Consider the following 22,073-nt stretch of genomic DNA (forward strand, 5'->3'; position numbering starts at 1 on the left):
TGTTGTTAGGTTGTTATAGAGGGGTCAGACATTTGCAGATCTTGCTGAGCAGGATCAGGTTGTGCCCATCAGATGTGTGTGTGGGGGGGGCTCAGCATCTCACCCAATCACCCAGCGGCAGTCTCTGCAGTAAAAGGAGGGAGGGGGCGATGTGCGGGAGGGAAGGGTGTGTATATAAAGCTGGAGACGCCGCACAGCTGAGCTGCCGCTGTCCTTCTGTCTGCTCTCTGCTCCTGCTGACTCTGCTGCACCTACACCTCAGAGATGCCCGAGTGCTGGGATGGGGTGAGTGCTGATGGGGGTCTGGGATTCTGGGTCTTTTTGTTGGGGCTCCGTCACATCGTCAAGGTCACAGACAGATGTGAATGTCAGAGCTACAGAGCGGACATTGAGGTGACGAGTCCTCAGTGCACGGTCCTGGAGCAATGATCTGCAGGAGGAGAACTGGCAATGTGACCGGCTGCTCTGGATGATGAGTTATTGTGCAGAATGATGTGTGCGGCCGCCATAGATCCTGCTGAGACTCCCTCTGCAAATGGAGGACTGTACATTACACTATAGAGGGGAGGAGCGCCCCGTACATTACACTATAGAGGGAGGAGCGCCCCGTACATTACACTATAGAGGGAGGAGCCCCCCGTACATTACACTATAGAGGGAGGAGCCCCCCGTACATTACACTATAGAGGGAGGAGCCCCCCGTACATTACACTATAGAGGGAGGAGCCCCCCGTACATTACACTATAGAGGGAGGAGCGCCCCGTACATTACACTATAGAGGGAGGAGCCCCCCGTACATTACACTATAGAGGGAGGAGCCCCCCGTACATTACACTATAGAGGGAGGAGCCCCCCGTACATTACACTATAGAGGGAGGAGCGCCCCGTACATTACACTATAGAGGGAGGAGCCCCCCGTACATTACACTATAGAGGGAGGAGCCCCCCGTACATTACACTATAGAGGGAGGAGCCCCCCGTACATTACACTATAGAGGGAGGAGCCCCCCGTACATTACACTATAGAGGGGAGGAGCCCCCCGTACATTACACTATAGAGGGGAGGAGCCCCCCGTACATTACACTATAGAGGGAGGAGCGCCCCCGTACACTACACTATAGAGGGAGGAGCGCCCCCGTACATTACACTATAGAGGGAGGAGCGCCCCGTACACTACACTGTAGAGGGAGGAGCGCCCCGTACATTGCACTATAGAGGGAGGAGCGCCCCGTACATTGCACTATAGAGGGAGGAGCCCCCCGTACATTACACTATAGAGGGGAGGAGCCCCCCGTACATTACACTATAGAGGGGAGGAGCGCCCCGTACATTACACTATAGAGGGGAGGAGCGCCCCCCCCGTACATTGCACTATAGAGGGGAGGAGCGCCCCGTACATTACACTATAGAGGGGAGGAGCGCCCCGTACATTACACTATAGAGGGGAGGAGCGCCCCATACATTACACTATAGAGGGGAGGAGCGCCCCGTACATTACACTATAGAGGGGAGGAGCGCCCCGTACATTACACTATAGAGGGGAGGAGCGCCCCCCCCGTACATTGCACTATAGAGGGGAGGAGCGCCCCGTACATTACACTATAGAGGGGAGGAGCGCCCCGTACATTACACTATAGAGGGGAGGAGCGCCCTGTATATTGTCCTCCCTCTATAGTGTAATATACAGCACACTCCACCCTCTCTCTATAGTATAATATACAGCGAGCACCTCCCTATAACGGATTGGGTGGTGGAACCACTGTGCTGTGGTGTGACTAGGTGCCTCACCAAGTCCGACCTCTGATGCACGGCGGCTGAGGATACGGCTATCCGCGGAGAGATGAGGGAGGCGGACCATGTGCTACACCAGGTCTGATCTTGGATGGATGCCAGCTGACCCCAAAGGGACAGGAGGCTAGAACGGCCAGGAATGGTAGACTAGCAAGTACTGGCTGGTATAGTAGCTGGCACGACAAACACACAGGCAGGCAGGTGCTGTTGGGCACGACAGGTATCCAGGCAGGCAGGTACAAATGGGCACTGCTGATAGGTAGGCAGGTGCTGGCAGGCAGGTGGGCACTGCTGATATACAGGACAGGTATACGGGATATGAGAGCTAACAAGCGTGGTAAGAAACAGACTTACTATTTAAGGCACCTCCACCTGCATGGAGGTGCCTTTGCAACGTTGTAAGTGTCTCCCAGCCATTGGTTGGGAACATTCTAGGACTGAGCACGCTTGGCCCCTTTTAAGAAGGGAGTGCGCACCTGCTTAAATCACAGTGTCTGTGGATTTGTGCACCATGCGCGTACCTCGAGCAGCAGCAGAGCAGGAAGGAGGAGCAGGATGTGGGCCGCGGCGCTGAGTCAGTCGGCGTCTTTTCCGGTGGGAGAGGGACAGCGTGGAGAGATGCCGGTGATGCAGTCCCCCCTTTCCCTTACACCCTCTCGTTTTTAAGCCCGCAAGGAATCTTTCCAGGAGGAGAGGGGCATGGATGTTTTCCCTGGACTCACAGGACGTCTCCTCAGGTCAAATCCACAAGAAAAAAGGTTTTCCCTCTTACCTTCTTGGTGGTGAGAATGTTCAGTGCAGACTGGAGCAGGAGTGGTTACAGGATCTTTGAAAAAAAGGACTGAGGAGGACGGGCTTGAGGAGAGACGCATGAAAAGAATTGGGAATCCGTAAAGAGGCCGGGAGTCTGAGCTTATAGGCTACAGGATTAATTCGCTTTAGAACCTCGAACGGATTTGCCCGTTGTGCGGACTGCAGATAGGCTAGTGGTCAGTGTAGCTAAACAATAGATGCTTCGCTCATTCCAGCAAGAATCGCCACTCCTCCAGAGCCAGTCTTGTAGCTAACATTTTTCGATCACCTATCGAGTAGTTGCGTTCTGGAGCAGAGAAGATTTTGGAAAAGAAGCCGCAGGTCACCATGCTACCGGAAGATGACTTCTGACTAAGAACAGCTCCGACCCCAGAAGAAGCATCCACCTCCAGAAAGAACTTCTTCTTGTTGTCCTGACAATGCAGTACAGGAACTGAGGCGAAGGCCGGTTTTAGAGACACAAAGGCGTTCTCTGCCTCTGGAGTCCACACCTTAGGATTGTTCCCCTGCGTTCTCTGCCTCTGGAGTCCACACCTTTAGGATTAGTCCCCCGCTTTCTCTGCCTCTGGAGTCCACACCTTAGGATTAGTCCCCCGCGTTCTCTGCCTCTGGAGTCCACACTTTAGGATTGGTCCCCCGCGTTCTCTGCCTCTGGAGTCCACACCTTAGGATTGGTCCCCCGCGTTCTCTGCCTCTGGAGTCCACACCTTTAGGATTAGTCCCCCGCGTTCTCTGCCTCTGGAGTCCACACCTTAGGATTGGTCCCCCGCGTTCTCTGCCTCTGGAGTCCACACCTTTAGGATTGGTCCCCCGCGTTCTCTGCCTCTGGAGTCCACACCTTTTAGGATTGGTCCCCCGCTTTCTCTGCCTCTGGAGTCCACACCTTTAGGATTGGTTACCCACGTTCTCTGCCTCTGGAGTCCACACCTTTTAGGATTGGTCCCCCGCTTTCTCTGCCTCTGGAGTCCACACCTTTAGGATTGGTCCCCCGCTTTCTCTGCCTCTGGAGTCCACACCTTTAGGATTGGTCCCCCGCTTTCTCTGCCTCTGGAGTCCACACCTTAGGATTGGTCCCCCGCTTTCTCTGCCTCTGGAGTCCACACCTTTTAGGATTGGTCCCCCGCTTTCTCTGCCTCTGGAGTCCACACCTTTAGGATTGGTCCCCCGCTTTCTCTGCCTCTGGAGTCCACACCTTAGGATTGGTCCCCCGCTTTCTCTGCCTCTGGAGTCCACACCTTTTAGGATTGGTCCCCCGCGTTCTCTGCCTCTGGAGTCCACACCTTTAGGATTGGTCCCCCGCGTTCTCTGCCTCTGGAGTCCACACCTTAGGATTGGTCCCCCGCGTTCTCTGCCTCTGGAGTCCACACCTTAGGATTGGTCCCCCGCGTTCTCTGCCTCTGGAGTCCACACCTTTAGGATTGGTCACCCGCGTTCTCTGCCTCTGGAGTCCACACCTTAGGATTGGTCCCCCGCGTTCTCTGCCTCTGGAGTCCACACCTTAGGATTGGTCCCCCGCGTTCTCTGCCTCTGGAGTCCACACCTTAGGATTGGTTACCCACTTTCTCTGCCTCTGGAGTCCACACCTTTTTAGGATTGGTCCCCTTGCGAGTCAGGGCAGAAATGGGAGCGGTCCGAGAGGAGAAATGCGGAAAGACCTGGCGGTAGTAATTTGCGAACCCGAGAAACCGCTGGATAGCCTTTTAGACCGTCTAGACAGGGCTACTTCAATACAGCAGATACCTGCTTGGGGTCTGTTTTCAGGTCAGTCTCAGATAATGTACCCCAGAAACGGAAGAGAGGTCTGCTCAAAGACACATATTTTTCATACTTTTAAACCAAAGTAAAGAGAATTGTAGCCAAAATATCCGCTATACTTATAATTGGCAGAAATCTCCAAAAGAATAGCCAGAGAAGAAGCTCTTAATGAAAATATGCATTTATTATACCATAAATAGAGAAGGTAAGAAATGACATGACATTAATAGTGGCTAAGGTGAGAGACGACCAAAATAGGCAGATGAAAAAAGCCAAGGAAAGAAGACCATACTCCCCCCATGGTAGAAACTCTGCAACAACCGCAAACTGGTATGTATATATCTACAGAGAGATTGCAGGAAGAATGATGATCAAATAGTCAAATATTAACCATATATTATAATGTGGTCAAGCTATGGTATCACTTATAAGAGATGTTCCGAAAACTACAGCAGAGCCTGCAAATAAGCGGGCACATGGAGTCTGCTGGTCCAGTGTCTACAGATTGGTCTTCACCCTGGTTGTATGAATGGGGACCTTTCTAAGCAGGCAATCAATGTGAACCTTTATATGGTGCGTGTTTAATGCACAGACTAAATCCATATAACTCTAGTGCTGTTCACAGGTATAGCAGTAACATATTGTGACATGTTGTGTGCGGTGTGCAGGGTCTGCCAGGAGGGAGCTGATGACGCGCCTCAACGCGCGTTTCACCTGCGTGGCTTCGTCAGGAGACATTGTTCATACTTGCCGTACAGACAGTTCTTCCTTAATCTCTGCCAAACTTGGAGAACAACCCTCCTGTGTGTAGGCATACTGGGAGAAAACTCCAAGATATCATCCAGGTACACTACCACACACGTGTAGAGGATTTCCAGGAAAATGTCATTCACCAGTTCTTGGAAGACTGCTGGGGCATTACAGAGCCCAAACGGCATAACCAGATACACATAATGGCCATCGCAGGTGTTAAAGGCCATCTTCCATTCTTGTCCCTTGTGAATACGAATCAGGTTATACGTGTTAGAACTCTCCTGTTAGGTTTTTTCTATTTTGCTGGTCACATGACCGTTTTTGCCTATTTAATCCTGCTCCGCCCTTCTGGCCATGCTGGACTTCATTGTAATTTCTACTCTTAAGCTAGCCATGTGCTTTGTTACCTTTCTCAGTCAGTTTAGCTAGGTCTTCTGACCTCTATGTTGTTTGTTTGTCTTTTACTGCTACAATTTCTGCTAGGAGGTGTCCATCTTTCTCCCAGTCCCTAGTTCTTGTAGGGATCCCTCCCTCACATCTATAGGTCTTCGTTCAGACTAGCTGAGGACTTTAGCGGGTCTGATCGCAGGATCAGGTTCCCCGTTACATCGTAGGGATCTAGCTTAGTTCTATTGTAGGGACAGATCTCCTGTCTTTCCTTAGTGCTTGTAGCAGATCACAACAGTAAGTCCAGCCCAAAAAATTTTCTCTAAGGAAAAACCTCCAGTTTCCATCATGGTGTCGGTTCAGGATTTGGCTCAACGCCTGCAGGGACTCTCTCTGGAGGTGGCCGAGCTCCAACAACACGTGAGTAGCTGTTCTGGAGCGCGTTTTGTGGAGCCAAAGGTACGATTGCCTGATTTATTTTTTGGCGAGCAACAAGATTTTTTTTTCCTTTTAAAAATGCTTGTTTATTGTATTTTCGTTTGAGACCCAGATCCTCTGGTGATGAATCACAGCGCACAGGGTTCATAATGTCACTTTTGCGCAAAGAACCTCAGAGATGGGCCTTTTCTCTCCAACCTAGTGATCCGTGCTTTAGATCAGTGGATAGTTTTTTTTCTGCTTTGGGGTTGTTGTATGATGATCCTGATCGTGTCTCAACAGCTGAGACCGAATTGAGACATTTGAGACAGGGATCAGGTAATGTGGAAAATTATTGTACTCACTTCCGTCGGTGGTCTGCTTAGGTGGGGTGGAACGATTCAGCTCTGAAAAGTTTGTTTCTTGCTGGGCTAGGTGAAAGGGTTAAGGATCTGCTGATTGCTTATCCTACACCTGGAAACTTGCAGGAGGCAATGCAATTAGCTATACGGGTGGACAGGAGACTGTGTGCAAGGGTTAATGAGAGTAAATCCTCTGCCATGTCAGCTCCGAGTCTTGAGAGGGTCTGTACTGACACTGGAGAGCCGATGGAGATTGGGGCGATGTCACCTCGCTCTCAGGAAAAGACCGCAGGTTTTCTGAAGGTTTGTGCTTCTATTGCGGCAAATCTGACCATTTCATTAAGAACTGTGTGCTTCGTATGAACAAAGAAAAAAAAAAAAGGTCAGTTATGCCCGTATAGCCTGTTTAAACACTAAGGGTGTACTTCTTTCTGCTACTACTGCAGCTCAGGAAGAATTAATTGAATTTCGGGTATTTGTGGATTGTGGTTCAACTCTGAATGTGATTGATGGGGGATTCTTGGAAAAACTTAAATTAAAACCCAAACCTTTGTCATCCCCTATTGCTGTGGTTTCTGTCGATGGCTCCCCCTTGAAGAGTGTTACTCATAAGGTCTGTGAATTTCCCCTCACTATTAATGGTATTCACCAAGAAAATTTGGATTTGGTGGTATTAAATAATTTGCCTTCTCCAGTAATATTGGGATTGCCCTGGTTAAAATTTCACAATCCTGTACTGGATTGGTCTACCAGTGAAATTAAATCCTGGAGCCATAAATGTTATGACAAGTGTTGTAACGGGCGTATTGCAGCTTTGGATAGGGGAGAATTGCCTGTTCCTATTCAGGATTTTTGGAGAATTTTTTCTGAGAAGGAATCGCAGGTTTTGCCTCCCCATAGAGACTATGATTGTTCTATTGAATTTGTCCCTGGAGCGACTCTTCCTAAAAGTCGTTTATTTAACCTTACTATTCCTGAGAGGAAGGCTTTGGAGGAATACATACAGACAAGTTTGGCCGCCGGTCACATTAGGCCCTCTAAGTCTCCTGTGGCGGTTGGATTTTTTTTTGTAAAAAAAAAAAAGGACGGCGGTTTACGTCCTTGTCTGGACTTTCGTGAGATTAATAAAATTACTGTACGCAATCCTTACCCACTGCCATTGATTCCTGATTTGTTTAACCAGTTAGTGGGGGCCAAGTGGTTCTCTAAAATTGATCTCCGGGGGGCATACAATTTGTTGCGCATGAAGGAGGGTGATGAATGGAAGACTGCTTTTAACACTCCTGTGGGTCATTTTGAGAATCTGGTTATGCCTTTTGGTCTTACCAATGCTCCTGCATTTTTTCAGAATCTTATTAATGACATCCTTAGACCTTTGATCGGCAAAAATGTGGTTGTGTATTTGGATGACATTTTGATTTATTCGCCTGATCTGGAGTCTCATTGGCGGAGCGTGCGTGAGGTATTACAGTTATTAATGGACAATTCGCTTTTTGCTAAGCTGGAGAAATGTGAGTTCGCTGTACAGAGAATTAGTTTTTTGGGCTACATTATCTCCAGCGAGGGCTTTGAGATGGACCCGGTGAAGGTTCAGGCGGTTCAGGAATGGCCTAGGCCTATTGGTTTGAAATCGATACAGAGGTTTTTGGGTTTCGCCAATTATTACAGAACATTCATTAAAAAAATTTCTATTATTGTTAAACCACTGACCGATCTCACCAGGAAAGGTGCTGATGCGGTTCAGTGGTCTTCTGAGGCCATTGAAGCTTTTGTGTTTCTAAAGGAGAGGTTCACCTCTGCTCCCATCCTTATGCAGCCTGATGTGACTAAGCCGTTTTTGGTTGAGGTTGATGCTTCTTCGGTGGGGGTCGGTGCGGTGTTGTCTCAGGAGAACAAGGATGGAGTACATCCCTGTGCCTTTTTTTCAAAACATTTTTCTGAGACTGAACTTAATTACGATATTGGTAATCGGGAATTGCTGGCGATTAAACTCGCATTTGAACACTGGCGTCATCTCTTGGAAGGTGCTGAATTTCCCATTCAGGTTTTCACTGATCATAAGAATCTGATATATCTTGATGCTGCCAAGCGCTTGAATGCCCGTCAGGCTAGGTGGGCACTTTTTTTGTCGCGATTTAATTTTTCCGTTACTTACATCCCGGGTACCAAGAATGTTAAAGCGGATGCTTTGTCTCGCAGCTTTTCTCCCATGGTTGGTGTTGAGGAGGAAGAGGAGAACATTTTACAAGAAGGTGTTGTGATTGCTGCATTGGACTCCGTTTTGGAGGATGAGATTCTTAAAGCTCAGGAGAATGCCCCATCTAACACTCCCCATGGGAGGTTGTTTGTGCCTGGGACCTTTAGGAGAGATTTGTTTGTTGAGTGTCATGAGTCTCGGTTGGCAGGTCATCCCGGAATTTCTGAGACTAAGAGACTTGTGGGTCGCAGTTTTTGGTGGCCTGGATGGCAGAAGGAAGTCATTAAGTGGGTGCGCCAATGTACTGTGTGTGCTAGATCTAAGTCTTCGCATGCTCCTGCTGCGGGGTTGCTTTGCCCTCTGGAGGTTCCTCGTGCGCCTTGGACACATCTGGCTATGGACTTTATTACTGACCTTCCTGCCTCTGAGGGTTTCACGGTCATCTGGGTGGTCATGGACCTTTTTAGCAAGATGTGTCACTTGGTTCCCTTCATCAAACTGCCCTGCGCTAAGACACTCGCTAAGGCCTTTGTCAAGGAAATTGTCAGACTCCATGGTGTTCCTACTGACATTGTTTCTGATAGGGGACCTCAGTTCGTGGCTCTTTTTTTGGCGTGCCTTTTGTGACAGGTTGGGAGTTCATTTGTCGTCTTCATCCGGATATCATCCTGAGTCTAATGGCCAGACAGAAAGGAAGAATCAGGATGTTGAGCAGTTCTTGCGTTGCTTTGTGGCAGACAATCAAGAGGGGTGGTCTGAGTTTCTGCCACTTGCTGAGTTTGCTCTTAACAACCATACATCCTCTTCTGCTGGGTGTTCGCCTTTTTTTTGTTGTACTGGGAGACATCCGTCTTTTGGGTCATTCTCCAAATTGGTATCGGCTGTGCCTGAGGAGGAGAGTTTTTCCGGTGATTTGGAGAGAGTTTGGATGGATGTGCGTGGTAATCTTCAGGAGGCTAACAAAAAATCTTAAGAGGTACTTTGACAGGTAACGTCAAGAGGTTTTGTTTACGGTTGGTGACATGGTTTGGTTGTCCTCTAAGAATCTGCGGTTGAGGATTCCTACTAAAAAATTGGGTCCCAAGTTTGTAGGGCCCTTTAAGGTGCTTCAGGTAGTTAACCAATCTGCTGTTAGGTTGGAGGTTCCTACCTCCTGGAAGATTAATCCGGTGTTTCATGTTTCTCTATTGAAAAAAGCTTATGTATCAGATAGAGACGCCTCTGCCACTGTTCCTCCGGTGGTGGAGGACGGGGAATACGAAATTTCCCGCATCCTTAATTCTAGACGGTATAGAGGGAGATTGCAGTATCTCGTCGCTTGGAAGGGTTTCGGTCCCGAGGATAACTCATGGGTGAGGGCGGATGATGTTTCTGCTTCCAGACTTGTCAGAGCGTTTCACAGGAGGTTTCCTGATAAGCCTGGGCCTAGGGGATCCGGAGGATCCTCATAGAAGAGGGGGTACTGTTAGAACTCTCCTGTTAGGTTTTTTCTATTATGCTGGTCACATGACCTGTTTTGCTTATTTTATCCTGCTCCGCCCTTCTGGCCTTGCTGGACTTCATTGTAATTTCTACTCTTAAGTTAGCCATGTGCTTTGTTACCTTTCTCAGTCAGTTTAGCTAGGTCTTTTGACCTCTATGTTCTATGTTGTTTGTTTGTCTTTTACTGCTACAATTTCTGCTAGGAGGTGTCCATCTTTCTCCCAGTCCCTAGTTCTTGTAGGGATCCCTCCCTCAAATCTATAGGTCTTCGTTCAGACTAGCTGAGGACTTTAGCGGGTCTGATCGCAGGATCAGGTTCCCCGTTACATCGTAGGGATCTAGCTTAGTTCTATTAGGGACAGATCTCCTGTCTTTCCTTAGTGCTTGTAGCAGATCACAACAATACGCCCCCCGCAGGTCGAGTTTTGTGAAGACTCTGGAACCCTTAAGATGATCAAACAGCTTGGAGATTAGGCAGAGGATATTTATTCTTGATCGTAATTTGGTTGAGTCCCTTATAATCGATGCAGGGACGAAGTGAACCGTCCTTTTTCTTCACAAAGAAGAATCCAGCTCCGGCCGGCGAGGAAGATTTTCGGATAAAGCCCCTGGCTAGATTCTCTTTAATATACTCGGACATGGCTCGGATCCCATCCTGGGACAGGGGGTAGATTCGACCACGTGGAGTAGATGCGCCTGGAAGATCATCGATTGGACAGTCATATGGCCTATGAGGTGGTAGCGTCTCGGCCTACCCTTTTTGTCAAAGACGTCGGCATATGTCCAATTTGCAGCAGACAAGCCAGAAAAATTAGATGCAACTCTCGTGGCATTCTTGACCCCCAACGAAGTACTACTCCGGATTTCCAATCCAAGACAGTCTCGTATTTTTTTCAGCCTTGGCAGACCTAGAAACAGAAGGTGAGGCAAACCTGATAGCACATAAAGATGAATCTTCTCGGAGTGCAGCATTCCTACCCGAAGTTCCACAGGCTCGGTAACGAAAAGGATGGTTACGGAAAGGTCTCCCATCCACCGAAGAAACCAGCAACTGACCTGTAGACGTTGGATTGGGATTTTATATTGCTCTACAATGGCCTGTTGGATGAAACTACCTGCAGAACCAGAGTTCAGGTAGGCTGACTCAACAAAATGGATATTGCCACAGGAAACGGATTCTGACAAAGGTCAGCGATGGAGAGGGTTGATTCTCGCCCAGGGTCGCCTCTCCAACAAACCCTAGGCTCTCGAGTTTCCTGGTCTCTCTGGGCAGTAGCCGCATTACAAGCTCAGAACTGCCACAATAGAAGCACCTTCTCGCTGCACGACAGGCCTCATGACTATGCTTGGCTTGCTGCATGATCGGTCTTTGAATGGTATTAGCCAGTCATACAGGTCTTCTCTCACGGGACACCTCTTTGGAACGCTCCTGAAACCTGATGTCAATCTGAGTAGCCAGAGATACCAGGTCCTCCAGTGAGGTGGGTATATCCCGACCAGCAAACTTGTCCTTGACTCGCCCAGAAAGGCCCTCCCAGAAGGTGGCTACCTGAGCCTCATTATTCCAGACAAGTTCTGACAACAGGGTGCGGAAACATACAGCCTACTGGCCCACTGTGAGGTTTTCCTGGCGCAGTCTGAGGAGAGAAGATGCTGCTGAGGAAGCACGGCTAGGCTTCTCAAATACCTTATGGAAGGCTTCAATAAAAGACTGGAGATTCGAAACAAGAGGGTCCCATCTCTCCCGTAGGGGATTAAGCCACGCCAGAGCCTTACCAGTGAGATGGGACATAATGATGAAGGCCATTTTGGCCCGGTCCGAGACAAACTGATGAGCCAAGTGTTTGAAGTGCAGCATGCACTGGTTGATAAATTCCCGACATAGGGCAGGGTCTCCGCCATACCGTGGAGGAGCAGACAGACATGGTCCAGGAACATAGCTTACCGGCTGATGGGTCGCAGCTGTGGTTGCCACAGCTTGGGGAGGTTCGACTGTGGCCGAAGTTGCCAGCGTATCTAGACTGTTGGTCACTGTTTGCAGGTAGGAAAATATTTTATCCTGCTGGTCTTTCTGGCGGGAGACCTCTTGGTACAGGTCTGACATAGAGGAGGCCTGACATCCAGCGGATTCCATGGCCTGTGCAAACTGTAACGGACTGGGTGGTGGAACCACTGTGCCGTGGTCCGAGGAGAGCCTAGAGGGGCGTGACTAGGTGCCTTACCAAGCTCGACCTCTGATGCACAGCGGCTGACGATACTGCAATCTGAGGAGAGACTAGGGAGGTGGGACCAGGTGCTACACTAGGACTGATCTTGGGTGGATGGCAGGCAGCTGACCCCCAAAGGACAGGAGGCTGGAACAGCCATGAATAGTAGACTGGCAAGTACTATCTGGCACGGGTAGTATAGTGACTGGCACGACAGACACACACAGAATGGCAGGCATAACTGGTATCCAGGCAGGTACAGGCGGGCACGGCTGCCAGGCAGGCAGGGGCTGGCAGGCAGGTGGGCACAGCTGATATACAGGACATGTATACGGGATATGAGCATTTGGACCTGAGAACTAACAAGCGTGTTAAGAAACAGACTTACAACGTTGCACAGGCACCGCCATGCAGGTGGAGGTACCTTAAATAGTAAGTGTCTCCCAGCCCTTGGCTGGGGACACTTTAGGGCGGTGTGCGCAACCTCCTTAAGAAGGAGGGGGCACATGCGCGTGCCCTAAACACAGTGCCTGGGGATCTGTGCTGTGCGCGTAACCCGGGCAGCAGCAGAGTAATGAGGAGGAGCGGGACGTGGGCTGCGGCAGTGAGTCGGCGTCTCTGCCGGGAAAGGAAGGCAGAGACGCCGGAGCTACACTCCCTCTACAGTGTAATACAGAGCACGCTTCTCCCTCTATAGTGTAATATACAGGATGCCCCTCCCTCTATAGTGTAATGTACGGGGCGCTCCTCCCCTCTATAGTGTAATGTACGGGGCGCTCCTCCCCTCTATAGTGTAATGTACGGGGCGCTCCTCCCCTCTATAGTGTAATGTACGGGGCGCTCCTCCCCTCTATAGTGTAATGTACGGGGCGCTCCTCCCCTCTATAGTGTAATGTACGGGGCGCTCCTCCCCTCTATAGTGTAATGTACGGGGCGCTCCTCCCCTCTATAGTGTAATGTACGGGGCGCTCCTCCCTCTATAGTGTAATGTACGGGATGCTCCTCCCTCTATAGTGTAATGTACGGGGCGCTCCTCCCTCTATAGTGTAATGTACGGGGCGCTCCTCCCTCTATAGTGTAATGTACGGGGCGCTCCTCCCTCTATAGTGTAATGTACGGGGCGCTCCTCCCTCTATAGTGTAATGTACGGGGCGCTCCTCCCTCTATAGTGTAATGTACGGGGCGCTCCTCCCCTCTATAGTGTAATGTACGGGGCGCTCCTCCCTCTATAGTGTAATGTACAGGGCGCTCCTCCCTCTATAGTGTAATGTACGGGGGGCTCCTCCCCTCTATAGTGTAATGTACGGGGCGCTCCTCCCCTCTATAGTGTAATGTACGGGGCGCTCCTCCCCTCTATAGTGTAATGTATGGGGCGCTCCTCCCCTCTATAGTGTAATGTATGGGGCGCTCCTCCCTCTATAGTGTAATGTACGGGGCGCTCCTCCCCTCTATAGTGTAATGTACGGGGCGCTCCTCCCCTCTATAGTGTAATGTACGGGGCGCTCCTCCCCTCTATAGTGTAATGTACGGGGCGCTCCTCCCCTCTATAGTGTAATGTACGGGGCGCTCCTCCCCTCTATAGTGTAATGTACGGGGCGCTCCTCCCCTCTATAGTGTAATGTACGGGGCGCTCCTCCCCTCTATAGTGTAATGTACGGGGCGCTCCTCCCCTCTATAGTGTAATGTACGGGGCGCTCCTCCCCTCTATAGTGTAATGTACGGGGCGCTCCTCCCTCTATAGTGTAATGTACGGGGCGCTCCTCCCTCTATAGTGTAATGTACGGGGCGCTCCTCCCTCTATAGTGTAATGTACGGGGCGCTCCTCCCTCTATAGTGTAATGTACGGGGCGCTCCTCCCTCTATAGTGTAATGTACGGGGTGCTCCTCCCCTCTATAGTGTAATGTACGGGGTGCTCCTCCCCTCTATAGTGTAATGTACGGGGTGCTCCTCCCCTCTATAGTGTAATGTACGGGGTGCTCCTCCCCTCTATAGTGTAATGTACGGGGCGCTCCTCCCCTCTATAGTGTAATGTACGGGGCGCTCCTCCCCTCTATAGTGTAATGTACGGGGCGCTCCTCCCTCTATAGTGTAATGTACGGGGCGCTCCTCCCTCTATAGTGTAATGTACGGGGGGGCGCTCCTCCCTCTATAGTGTAATGTACGGGGCTCTCCTCCCCTCTATAGTGTAATGTACGGGGCTCTCCTCCCCTCTATAGTGTAATGTACGGGGCGCTCCTCCCCTCTACAGTGTAGTGTACGGGGCGCTCCTCCCTCTATAGTGTAATGTACGGGGCGCTCCTCCCCTCTATAGTGTAATGTACGGGGGGCTCCTCCCCTCTATAGTGTAATGTACGGGGCGCTCCTCCCTCTATTATATAGGTCTAGATTTCTGTGTTCAGGGGACCTCTCTTTTGTTGATCCAGGGAATATGGGTGCGACCCCCTGATCTTCTGTGGGTGGGATTTTGGGGGGTTTTCCTGTGTTAGCAATCGGCTTCACTGTTCGGACCCCTGAATATTGAGGCTTTACTGACCTATTGTCTTCTTACAGGAGCACGACATTGAGACGCCATATGGCATGCTGCACGTGGTCATACGAGGGACTCCGAAAGGCAATCGTCCAGCAATACTCACCTATCATGATGTCGGCTTAAACCGTAAGTGGCCGGCGCCTCTACTCTTTCATACAGGAGCCCCCTGCGTGTCGGAGCTCCTCTAAGGCTCTCCTTAGTCGTGCGCTTTGGTTCAGCAGGTTGCTGGATCCTGAATGATGGTCCACTCTGTAGACTAAAAAAAAAAAAAACGCAAAAAAGGCAAGAGCGTTTACCTGCTAGATCTCAGAACTGTTGCACGATCAGGATGCAGCAAACCCATATGAAAAAAGATGGTGGCAACACAGGTGCAAAATACTGATGAGACAATCACTCACAACCGACCATTTCATGGAGGGGGAAACTGCTTAGTATAAGAATTACGCACAAAAAAAGCTTGTGTAGGGCGCTGTCCACTCACTTGGGGCCGCCAGAAGACCTCCAACGTAATAATGGTCCAGTAGGTGATGTGAGCCAGGCCATGTTTGAACTCTATGTAACGGTAAAATCTTAAGAAATATGACGTCAATATCTGCTGCCTGGGACCTTCAGAGGCGAAAATATTTAGTAAATTAAGGATTTCATAAAATTCTAACAGACCCAGCACATCCCACAATAATGTCATAAAGGGGGAGGTATGTGGGTGTAATCCTGAGCCTATAAAAAGCATGGTGTGTGTCATTGGTCAGTCCTTGGAAGGAATAGTTTGATGTGGTTCTGTCCATTTTCCCAATCGGCGTTCTTCCCTCTGCTAAGCTCTGAGCCATTTTAGTGACATCAGGTTTAGTAATTCTCTTTCGTTCTTCCTTTTTATTTCATGTATCAGTATATATCGTGTTGTTTGTTCCCATTTTGTATCATCTTCTGTATTTGTTTTTATAAACACTGAATATCTTTCTGGATTAAATAAATAAATTTAATAGCTATGTCCTTTTTGCTCTGTAAACCGCAGCCCTGAAGCCAAGGGCTAAGTATTTGATCCCTTGCTGTTTTTGTAAGTTTGTCCACTGACAAAGACATGAACAGTCTGTAATTTTAAGGGTACGTTAATTTTAATTTTAACATTGAGAGATAAAATATCCCAAAAAAATCAAGAAAATCACATTGTATAAATTAGATATATATTTTTTTCCTTTTTGCATTGAGAAATAAGTATTTGATCCCTCTGGCAAACACTTAATGCTTGGTGGTAAAACCCTTGTTGGCAGCACAACAGTCAGACATTTTTTGTAGTTGATGATAAGGGTTGCGCACATGTCAGGAGGAGTTTTGGTCCACTCCTCTTCGCAGATCATCTCTAAATCATTCAGATTTTCAGGCTGTCGCTTGACAACTCTGAGCTTCATCTCCCTCCATAAGTTTTCTACGGGATTAAGGTCTGGAGACTGGCTAGGCCTCTCCATGACCTTACTGTGCTTCTTTTTGAGCCACTCCTTTGTCGCCTTGGCTGTATGTTTTGGGTCATTGTCTTGCTGGAAGACCCAGCCACGACCCATTTTCAATACTGAGGGAAGGAGGTTGTTGGCCAAAATCTCGCGATACATGACCCCATCCATCTTCCCTTCAGTACGGTGCAGTTGTCCCCTTTGCAGAAAAGCAGGCCCAAAGTATGATGTTTCCCCCACCATGCTTCATGGTTGGGACGATGTTCTTAGGGTTGTACTCATCCTTCTTCCTCCAAACACAGCAAGTTGAGTTAATGCCAAAGAGCTCAATTTTTGTCTCATCTGACCACAGCACCTTCTCCCAAAAACTCACAGAATCATCCAGGTGTTCATTGGAAACTTCAGACGGGCCTGCACATGTGCCTTCTGGAGCAGGGGGACCTTGCGGGCACTGCAGGATTTTAAACCTTTAAGGCGTAATGTGTTACCAATGGTTTTCTTGGTGACTGTGGTCCCAGCTGCCTTGAGATCATTAACAAGTTCCCCCCGTGTAGTTTTAGGCTGATCTCTCACCTTCCTCATGATCAAGGATACCCCATGAGGTGAGATTTTGCATGGTGCCCCAGATCGATGTCGATTGACAGTCATTTTGTATTTCTTCTATTTTCTTTCTATTGCACCAACACTTGTCTCCTTCTCACCCAGCGTCTTACTTATGGTTTTGTAGCCCATTGCAGCTTTGTGCAGGTCTATGATATTGTCCCTGACATCCTTAGAAAGCACTTTTGGTCTTGCCCATGTTGTAGAGGTTCAAGTCTGACAGAGTCTGTGGACAGGAGCCTTTTATACAGGTGACTATTTAAGACAGAATATCCCCCCCCCCCAGCCAAAAAAAAAGCTATCTCTCAAATTAGATTATTCATGTCTTTGTCAGTGGGCAAACTTACAAAAACAGCAAGGGATCAAATACTTATGTCTCCCACTGTGTGTGTGTGTGTGTGCGTGTATATATACTGTATATATGTGTGTGTGTGTGTGTGTGTGTGTATATATATATATATATATATATATATATATATATATATATATATATATATATATATATATATATATATATATATATATATATATATATATATATATATATATATTCCATGTGTTGGAATAGAAGGTGTATATACCATACGCTCACTGTGTTTTCCCCAAGAACTGGTCTAGTAGTGGAAGCAGCCGCGGCCTCGTCCATCGCTAGTCATTCAGTTGCGTAATTGTCCTCATGATCGGAGGCAGCGGAGTTGTTTCCTTGACAACTGGTGGGATCGGCGTGACCCCCTTCCTACCCCAGCTGTGATCTTTGACAATTGGTGGCAGTGGTGGGATATTACAGAACATCAGTGATCTGGTTTGAGCATCCTTTCCGGTATCTTTCCGGTCACTGAACACTTGCCCGGTCCCTGCGAGGATTCTGTGCAGAGTTTTGAGGATCAGGCTCTGTGTTTTATTATTTTTTACCTGGGACATTACTGTACGTGTAGCAGTTACACCCTCCCCATCTCTTGTTTTTCTGTCCTGTCTTTTGTTTGGCAATCATGGCTACGCTTGATGAGGCCTTGTATAACCAATTGAAGGAGGCTCTTGTTACCATCTGTATGGTCAGGCGGATTGACTGACTAATCTGGCAAAAACAAGCAACAGATGATGTTTGGGCTGGTGCAACAGGAGCAAATGTCACTTAAGCCCTTATGAAGGGGGAGGCCAGCCAAGGCGTAAACGCCGCTGCTTTTTGAGGTCCCACCTGTGCATGCCAGCCACATCAGCAACCAAGGTAGCGTGGACCCCCTCCTGCTATGGCCTTACAGCAACTTAATGCAGATGATCGCGAGTGACGACTGAAGCTGATTCTGAAAAACCAAGAACGAGAGGCTGCTGAGTGTCAAGCAGAATGACCGTGCCAAGCCATACGAGAGTACCAGTTGCTGTTAACCCGACTCACGAAGGAGCCATCCACCCCACTGAACAGTGAGTCCAGTAATGCCAACACCTTTAAACCCCATCCTGAGCATTTTCCTTTCATGGACAATGTCAGGTTTTCCACAGAGACGACACCTGGGAGATCACACCATATCTCACTGTTGCGTCATGCTGTCAGGATTTCGTCAGGGATCCGGGAGCACACACTACTCACTATGGAGGTATCGGCAAGAGACCAGTGAGCGTATGGCGTCACACCTCCGGATTCCAACGCATGGAATGTGTTTACGTCCTCCGTACGGTCACTGTCAGCTTCACAATAGCCCAATTATTATTATTCTCTGCCACCACTGGCCAGATTTGAAATATAATACAGACCAGGTCAGACACCCATATATTATATTATATTATATTATATTATATTATATTTAATCCAAAAGGGGAGGCAGTGTTATGAAAAATATACAAGATTTTACAAATGGACATTTACAATACGGAATAGACAGTTACATTAAATAAATAAGATTACAGAAGAAACTTTTACTATAGAGTTCGCAGAGACGAATCATTCTAGCTGGAGGAGGGGCTCCCAGATTTGATTTGAGCGTTATCGAACGCGATCCGTTGTTTATAGTATCTATACCCCCCAGGCAAAGAATGCTCATCTATCCTCCGAGGACTCTTTTATGCCTAAGGGGAGATCTTCCCACACACCCCCTGTGCTAACATCACAGGGCTGGACTCTAGCCTGCACATTTTATTTAAGATATCTGGTTTTTGGGATAACTTGTCACTGGTTGATCCCAAAAGTGATACCATATTTTCTATTATGATTTTACCTTCATTTAGAGACCACACATGGCGTAGTTGTGGTCTGGTATTTTGATGCTCTTCCGCTACAGCTCCCCGGAGGGGCTTACAGCTACAAAAAATACACATCTTGTTCCTTGGCTGACCCTGCCACTAAAAATATGGGTCTCCTTATCAGAATTATGGAACTTGAGCTATTCCATATTTCGTATTGGGGACCCTCTATTAAATTCCCTTTTTCGTCCTGGGAAGCAACCTTCAACAGCTACATGTAAATTGATCGAAAGCCAGTGTAATCATCCCCTGCCGCTGCCAGGGAGAAAGAACCTCGCATTTTAATTAGGTTATAGCTTTACAAGTCATTTCTGCTGTAGGTGATAATTTGCAGAGACAGATGCTGGACTCTCAGCTCTTCTCTTGTGATTAATGGTAGATAAGGGAGGGGTGAAGAGGGGATTGGGAGAAATGGTTCATATTTTCTTAATATCTACCTGACCGACAAGGACGCAGATATGGAAACATTTGAGAGTGTTTGAAAAGGCCCTGCTGTCTGATGACCAGTGGGCCTGATATTTAAGCCCAGGGCTACAAGGCAAAGCTCTTGAGGTGTTCGCTTCTCTCCCTCGATATCAAGATGGAGACTACGAGGCCGTCAAACAGGCCTTGATAAAGAAGTACCAGCTGACTCCTGAGGCAGAAGATGAACCCCACATCCAAGGCCCAGGGGCCTACTGCAGCTGTTCTTTTTTGTGGGTGGGGCGGTTAGGAGGGCCTGTGAAAATTTGCAGCCAGTCACTGTGGGTGACACTGTCATTGTGTGGGGCTCAAGAACACCGGCGCAGTACAAACTTTCATCTGGCCTGAGTTGGTGTCCCCTGAAGACCTTAGTCCCTGGGAAGACCCTGACTGTCACCGGGATTGGAGGTGACCACCGCACTATGCCGATGGCCCGGGTTTTCCTGGATTGGGTTGCGGAGAGGGGGTTGAGGCAAGTGGGGGTGTCTGAGAACCTCCCCACAAATGTTTTATTGGGAACTGATCTGGGACAGTTGATCGCTCCATATATTCCTGACAACCCTCCCAGATCTGGTAATTCTTGTGATTCCAATGTCAATAACTTGAATGTCAATTTTAGGCATAATGATATGTTACAGGAGAGCTCAGCCATGTCACGCTGCGGGGTGATGTTGCTGAGGATCCCTTAAAAGGAGCAAGCTTAAGTGCTAGGGGCGATGGGAGCTGGCACAGACACCATGAAGCAGGTGACCAGTATCACGACGGACTGTGACATGGCCGGTGGTACCTGTCCCACTGCTCCTGAGGTAACCGGGGAGGATGGGAAAACAGTATTCATAGCCTGTCAGGGTGATATCCCCTGGGAGACCACCTACATAGCCACTGTCACCCATAATATGAGTTACGCGTGTAACACGCTGCCTTCTAGGCCCTCATCACCCAGCGGGATAACAGAACCAGCTGCAGACCCTCAGCAGGTCCCAGACTGCTCCAGTGAGGTGGGGGTCCTAACGTCGCTTCTGGCTGCCTCCAGCCAGGAGGTCCAGGCGGCTCTGCGCTCGGATGCCAGTCTAGAGACTCTAAGGGACCTCGCAGAAGAGCCCATCTCCGAGTCCAAGGAGAAGGTGTTCTGGGACCAGGGGAGGTTGTACCGGGAAACAGTTCCGCTTGATGAGGGACTGTAACTCCCAACAGGAGTCGCTGAGGGAATGCAATGACCGGCTGTCTTATCGGATGAGTTGTTGCGGGTTGCCCATGAGATTCCTCTAGCTGGACACTTGGAGTCTACAAAACTAAGGCCTGGCTGTCGCACCACTTCTACTGGCCCAAAATGGGGACAGATGTTGCCAAGTACTGCCGCTCCTGTATCGTGTGTCAAGGAGTGGGGAAGTTGGGGTCTGTTCCCGAAGCCCCCCTGTTCCCTTTGCCAGTGATAGAGGAGCCATTCCAGAGGATTGCTGTGGACATCATTGGCCTGCTGGTCTTCCCCAGCAGCTCTGGGAAAAAAAGTTCATCCTTACTGTGGTAGACTATGCTACCCGGTACCCGGAGGCAGTGGCTCTGTCCTCAATTAGGACCGATAAGGTGGCCGATGCCCTTTTGGCCATATTTTGTTGAGTAGGATTTCCCAGGGAGATGCTTACGGACCAGAGAACTTGGTTCATGTCTCGGTTAATGGAAGCTCTCTGTAAGGAATGCAGGTGCAGCATCTGGTATCGAGCGTGTATCATCCCCAAACCAATGGTCTGTGTGAACGATTCAATGGTACCCTTAAGCTGATGCTTAAGATGCTGGTTGAGTCCCATGTGCGTGACTGGGAGCGGTACCTCCCACACCTGCTCTTTGCTTACAGAGAGGTTCCACAGGCCTCATCGGGGGGTTCTCCCCCTTCGAGCTCCTGTATGGCAGACGAGTCCGGGAACCCCTTGGTCTGGTAAGAGAATCCTGGGAAGGGTAACTGAACTCACCCGAAGTGTCCATCAATGAGTATGTATTGGTTTGGTAAAGTACTCCTGGGAGGAGGAACTAAACACCCCCGAAGTGTCCGTCATAGAGTATGTCATGCGACTCCGTGACAAAATGCAGTCAATGACGCAACTTGTGCATGAGAATATGGTGCAGGCCGAGGCCAGCCAGAAGCTGTGGTACGACCGGTACGCCCGGGAGCGGGTGTATGACGTGGGTCAGAAGGTGTGGGTCCTAGACCCAATGACCCAGTACAAGCTTCAGACGGCCTGAGAAGGTCTATATCTCAAACATTAGCACCTCAACTATGTAAATTACATGGTCGCCATTGACCATGCCAGAAAGAGGCAGAAGGTCTTCCATGTCAACATGATGAAAGCTCATCATGATAGGGGGACGTGCACCCTTCCTGTGTGTAGCCTGACCGACGAAGGCGAGACTGAAGTCCCGATGGATTTGCTAGCAGCGGCCCAGGATGGAGGGTCTGTTAAGGATGTGGAATTCAACCAGCAGCTGTCCATGGACCAGGTGTTCCAGCTTCTGGAGGTGTTCCGGCCCTACCTTACCATCTTCATTGGTGTATCAGGGAGGACGCTGCTAGCCATCCACCGGTTGGACACGGACCCCCCCCCCCCCCCAGTTCGCCATCCTGCATACCTTATCTCCCTA

The 22,073-nt window shown here is 49.1% G+C and overlaps 1 protein-coding gene across 7 annotated transcripts in view; it reads left to right on the forward strand.

Moving 5' to 3' along the window:
• NDRG4 (NDRG family member 4) overlaps positions 1–22,073 on the forward strand; it is a 70,485-nt gene that overhangs the window by 24,637 nt on the left and 23,775 nt on the right. For 6 of the 7 annotated variants that reach the window (XR_012308901.1, XM_073669037.1, XM_073669039.1 and 3 more), the window contains exon 4: positions 14,718–14,823. Coding sequence is in view for 6 of the 7 variants with exons in the window: in XM_073669037.1 (XP_073525138.1) it covers positions 14,718–14,823 (106 nt within the window). In the remaining variant the exon portion in view is untranslated. Of the gene's footprint in view, positions 1–126; positions 286–14,717; positions 14,824–22,073 lie in introns of those variants that run through there. The other variant, XM_073669040.1, reaches the window with a different exon arrangement.

This window comes from Phyllobates terribilis, unplaced genomic scaffold (assembly GCF_046119375.1).
Source record: "Phyllobates terribilis strain yellow unplaced genomic scaffold, ASM4611937v1 Scaffold_1739__1_contigs__length_219557, whole genome shotgun sequence".
In the NCBI taxonomy this organism is placed as follows: domain Eukaryota; kingdom Metazoa; phylum Chordata; class Amphibia; order Anura; family Dendrobatidae; genus Phyllobates; species Phyllobates terribilis.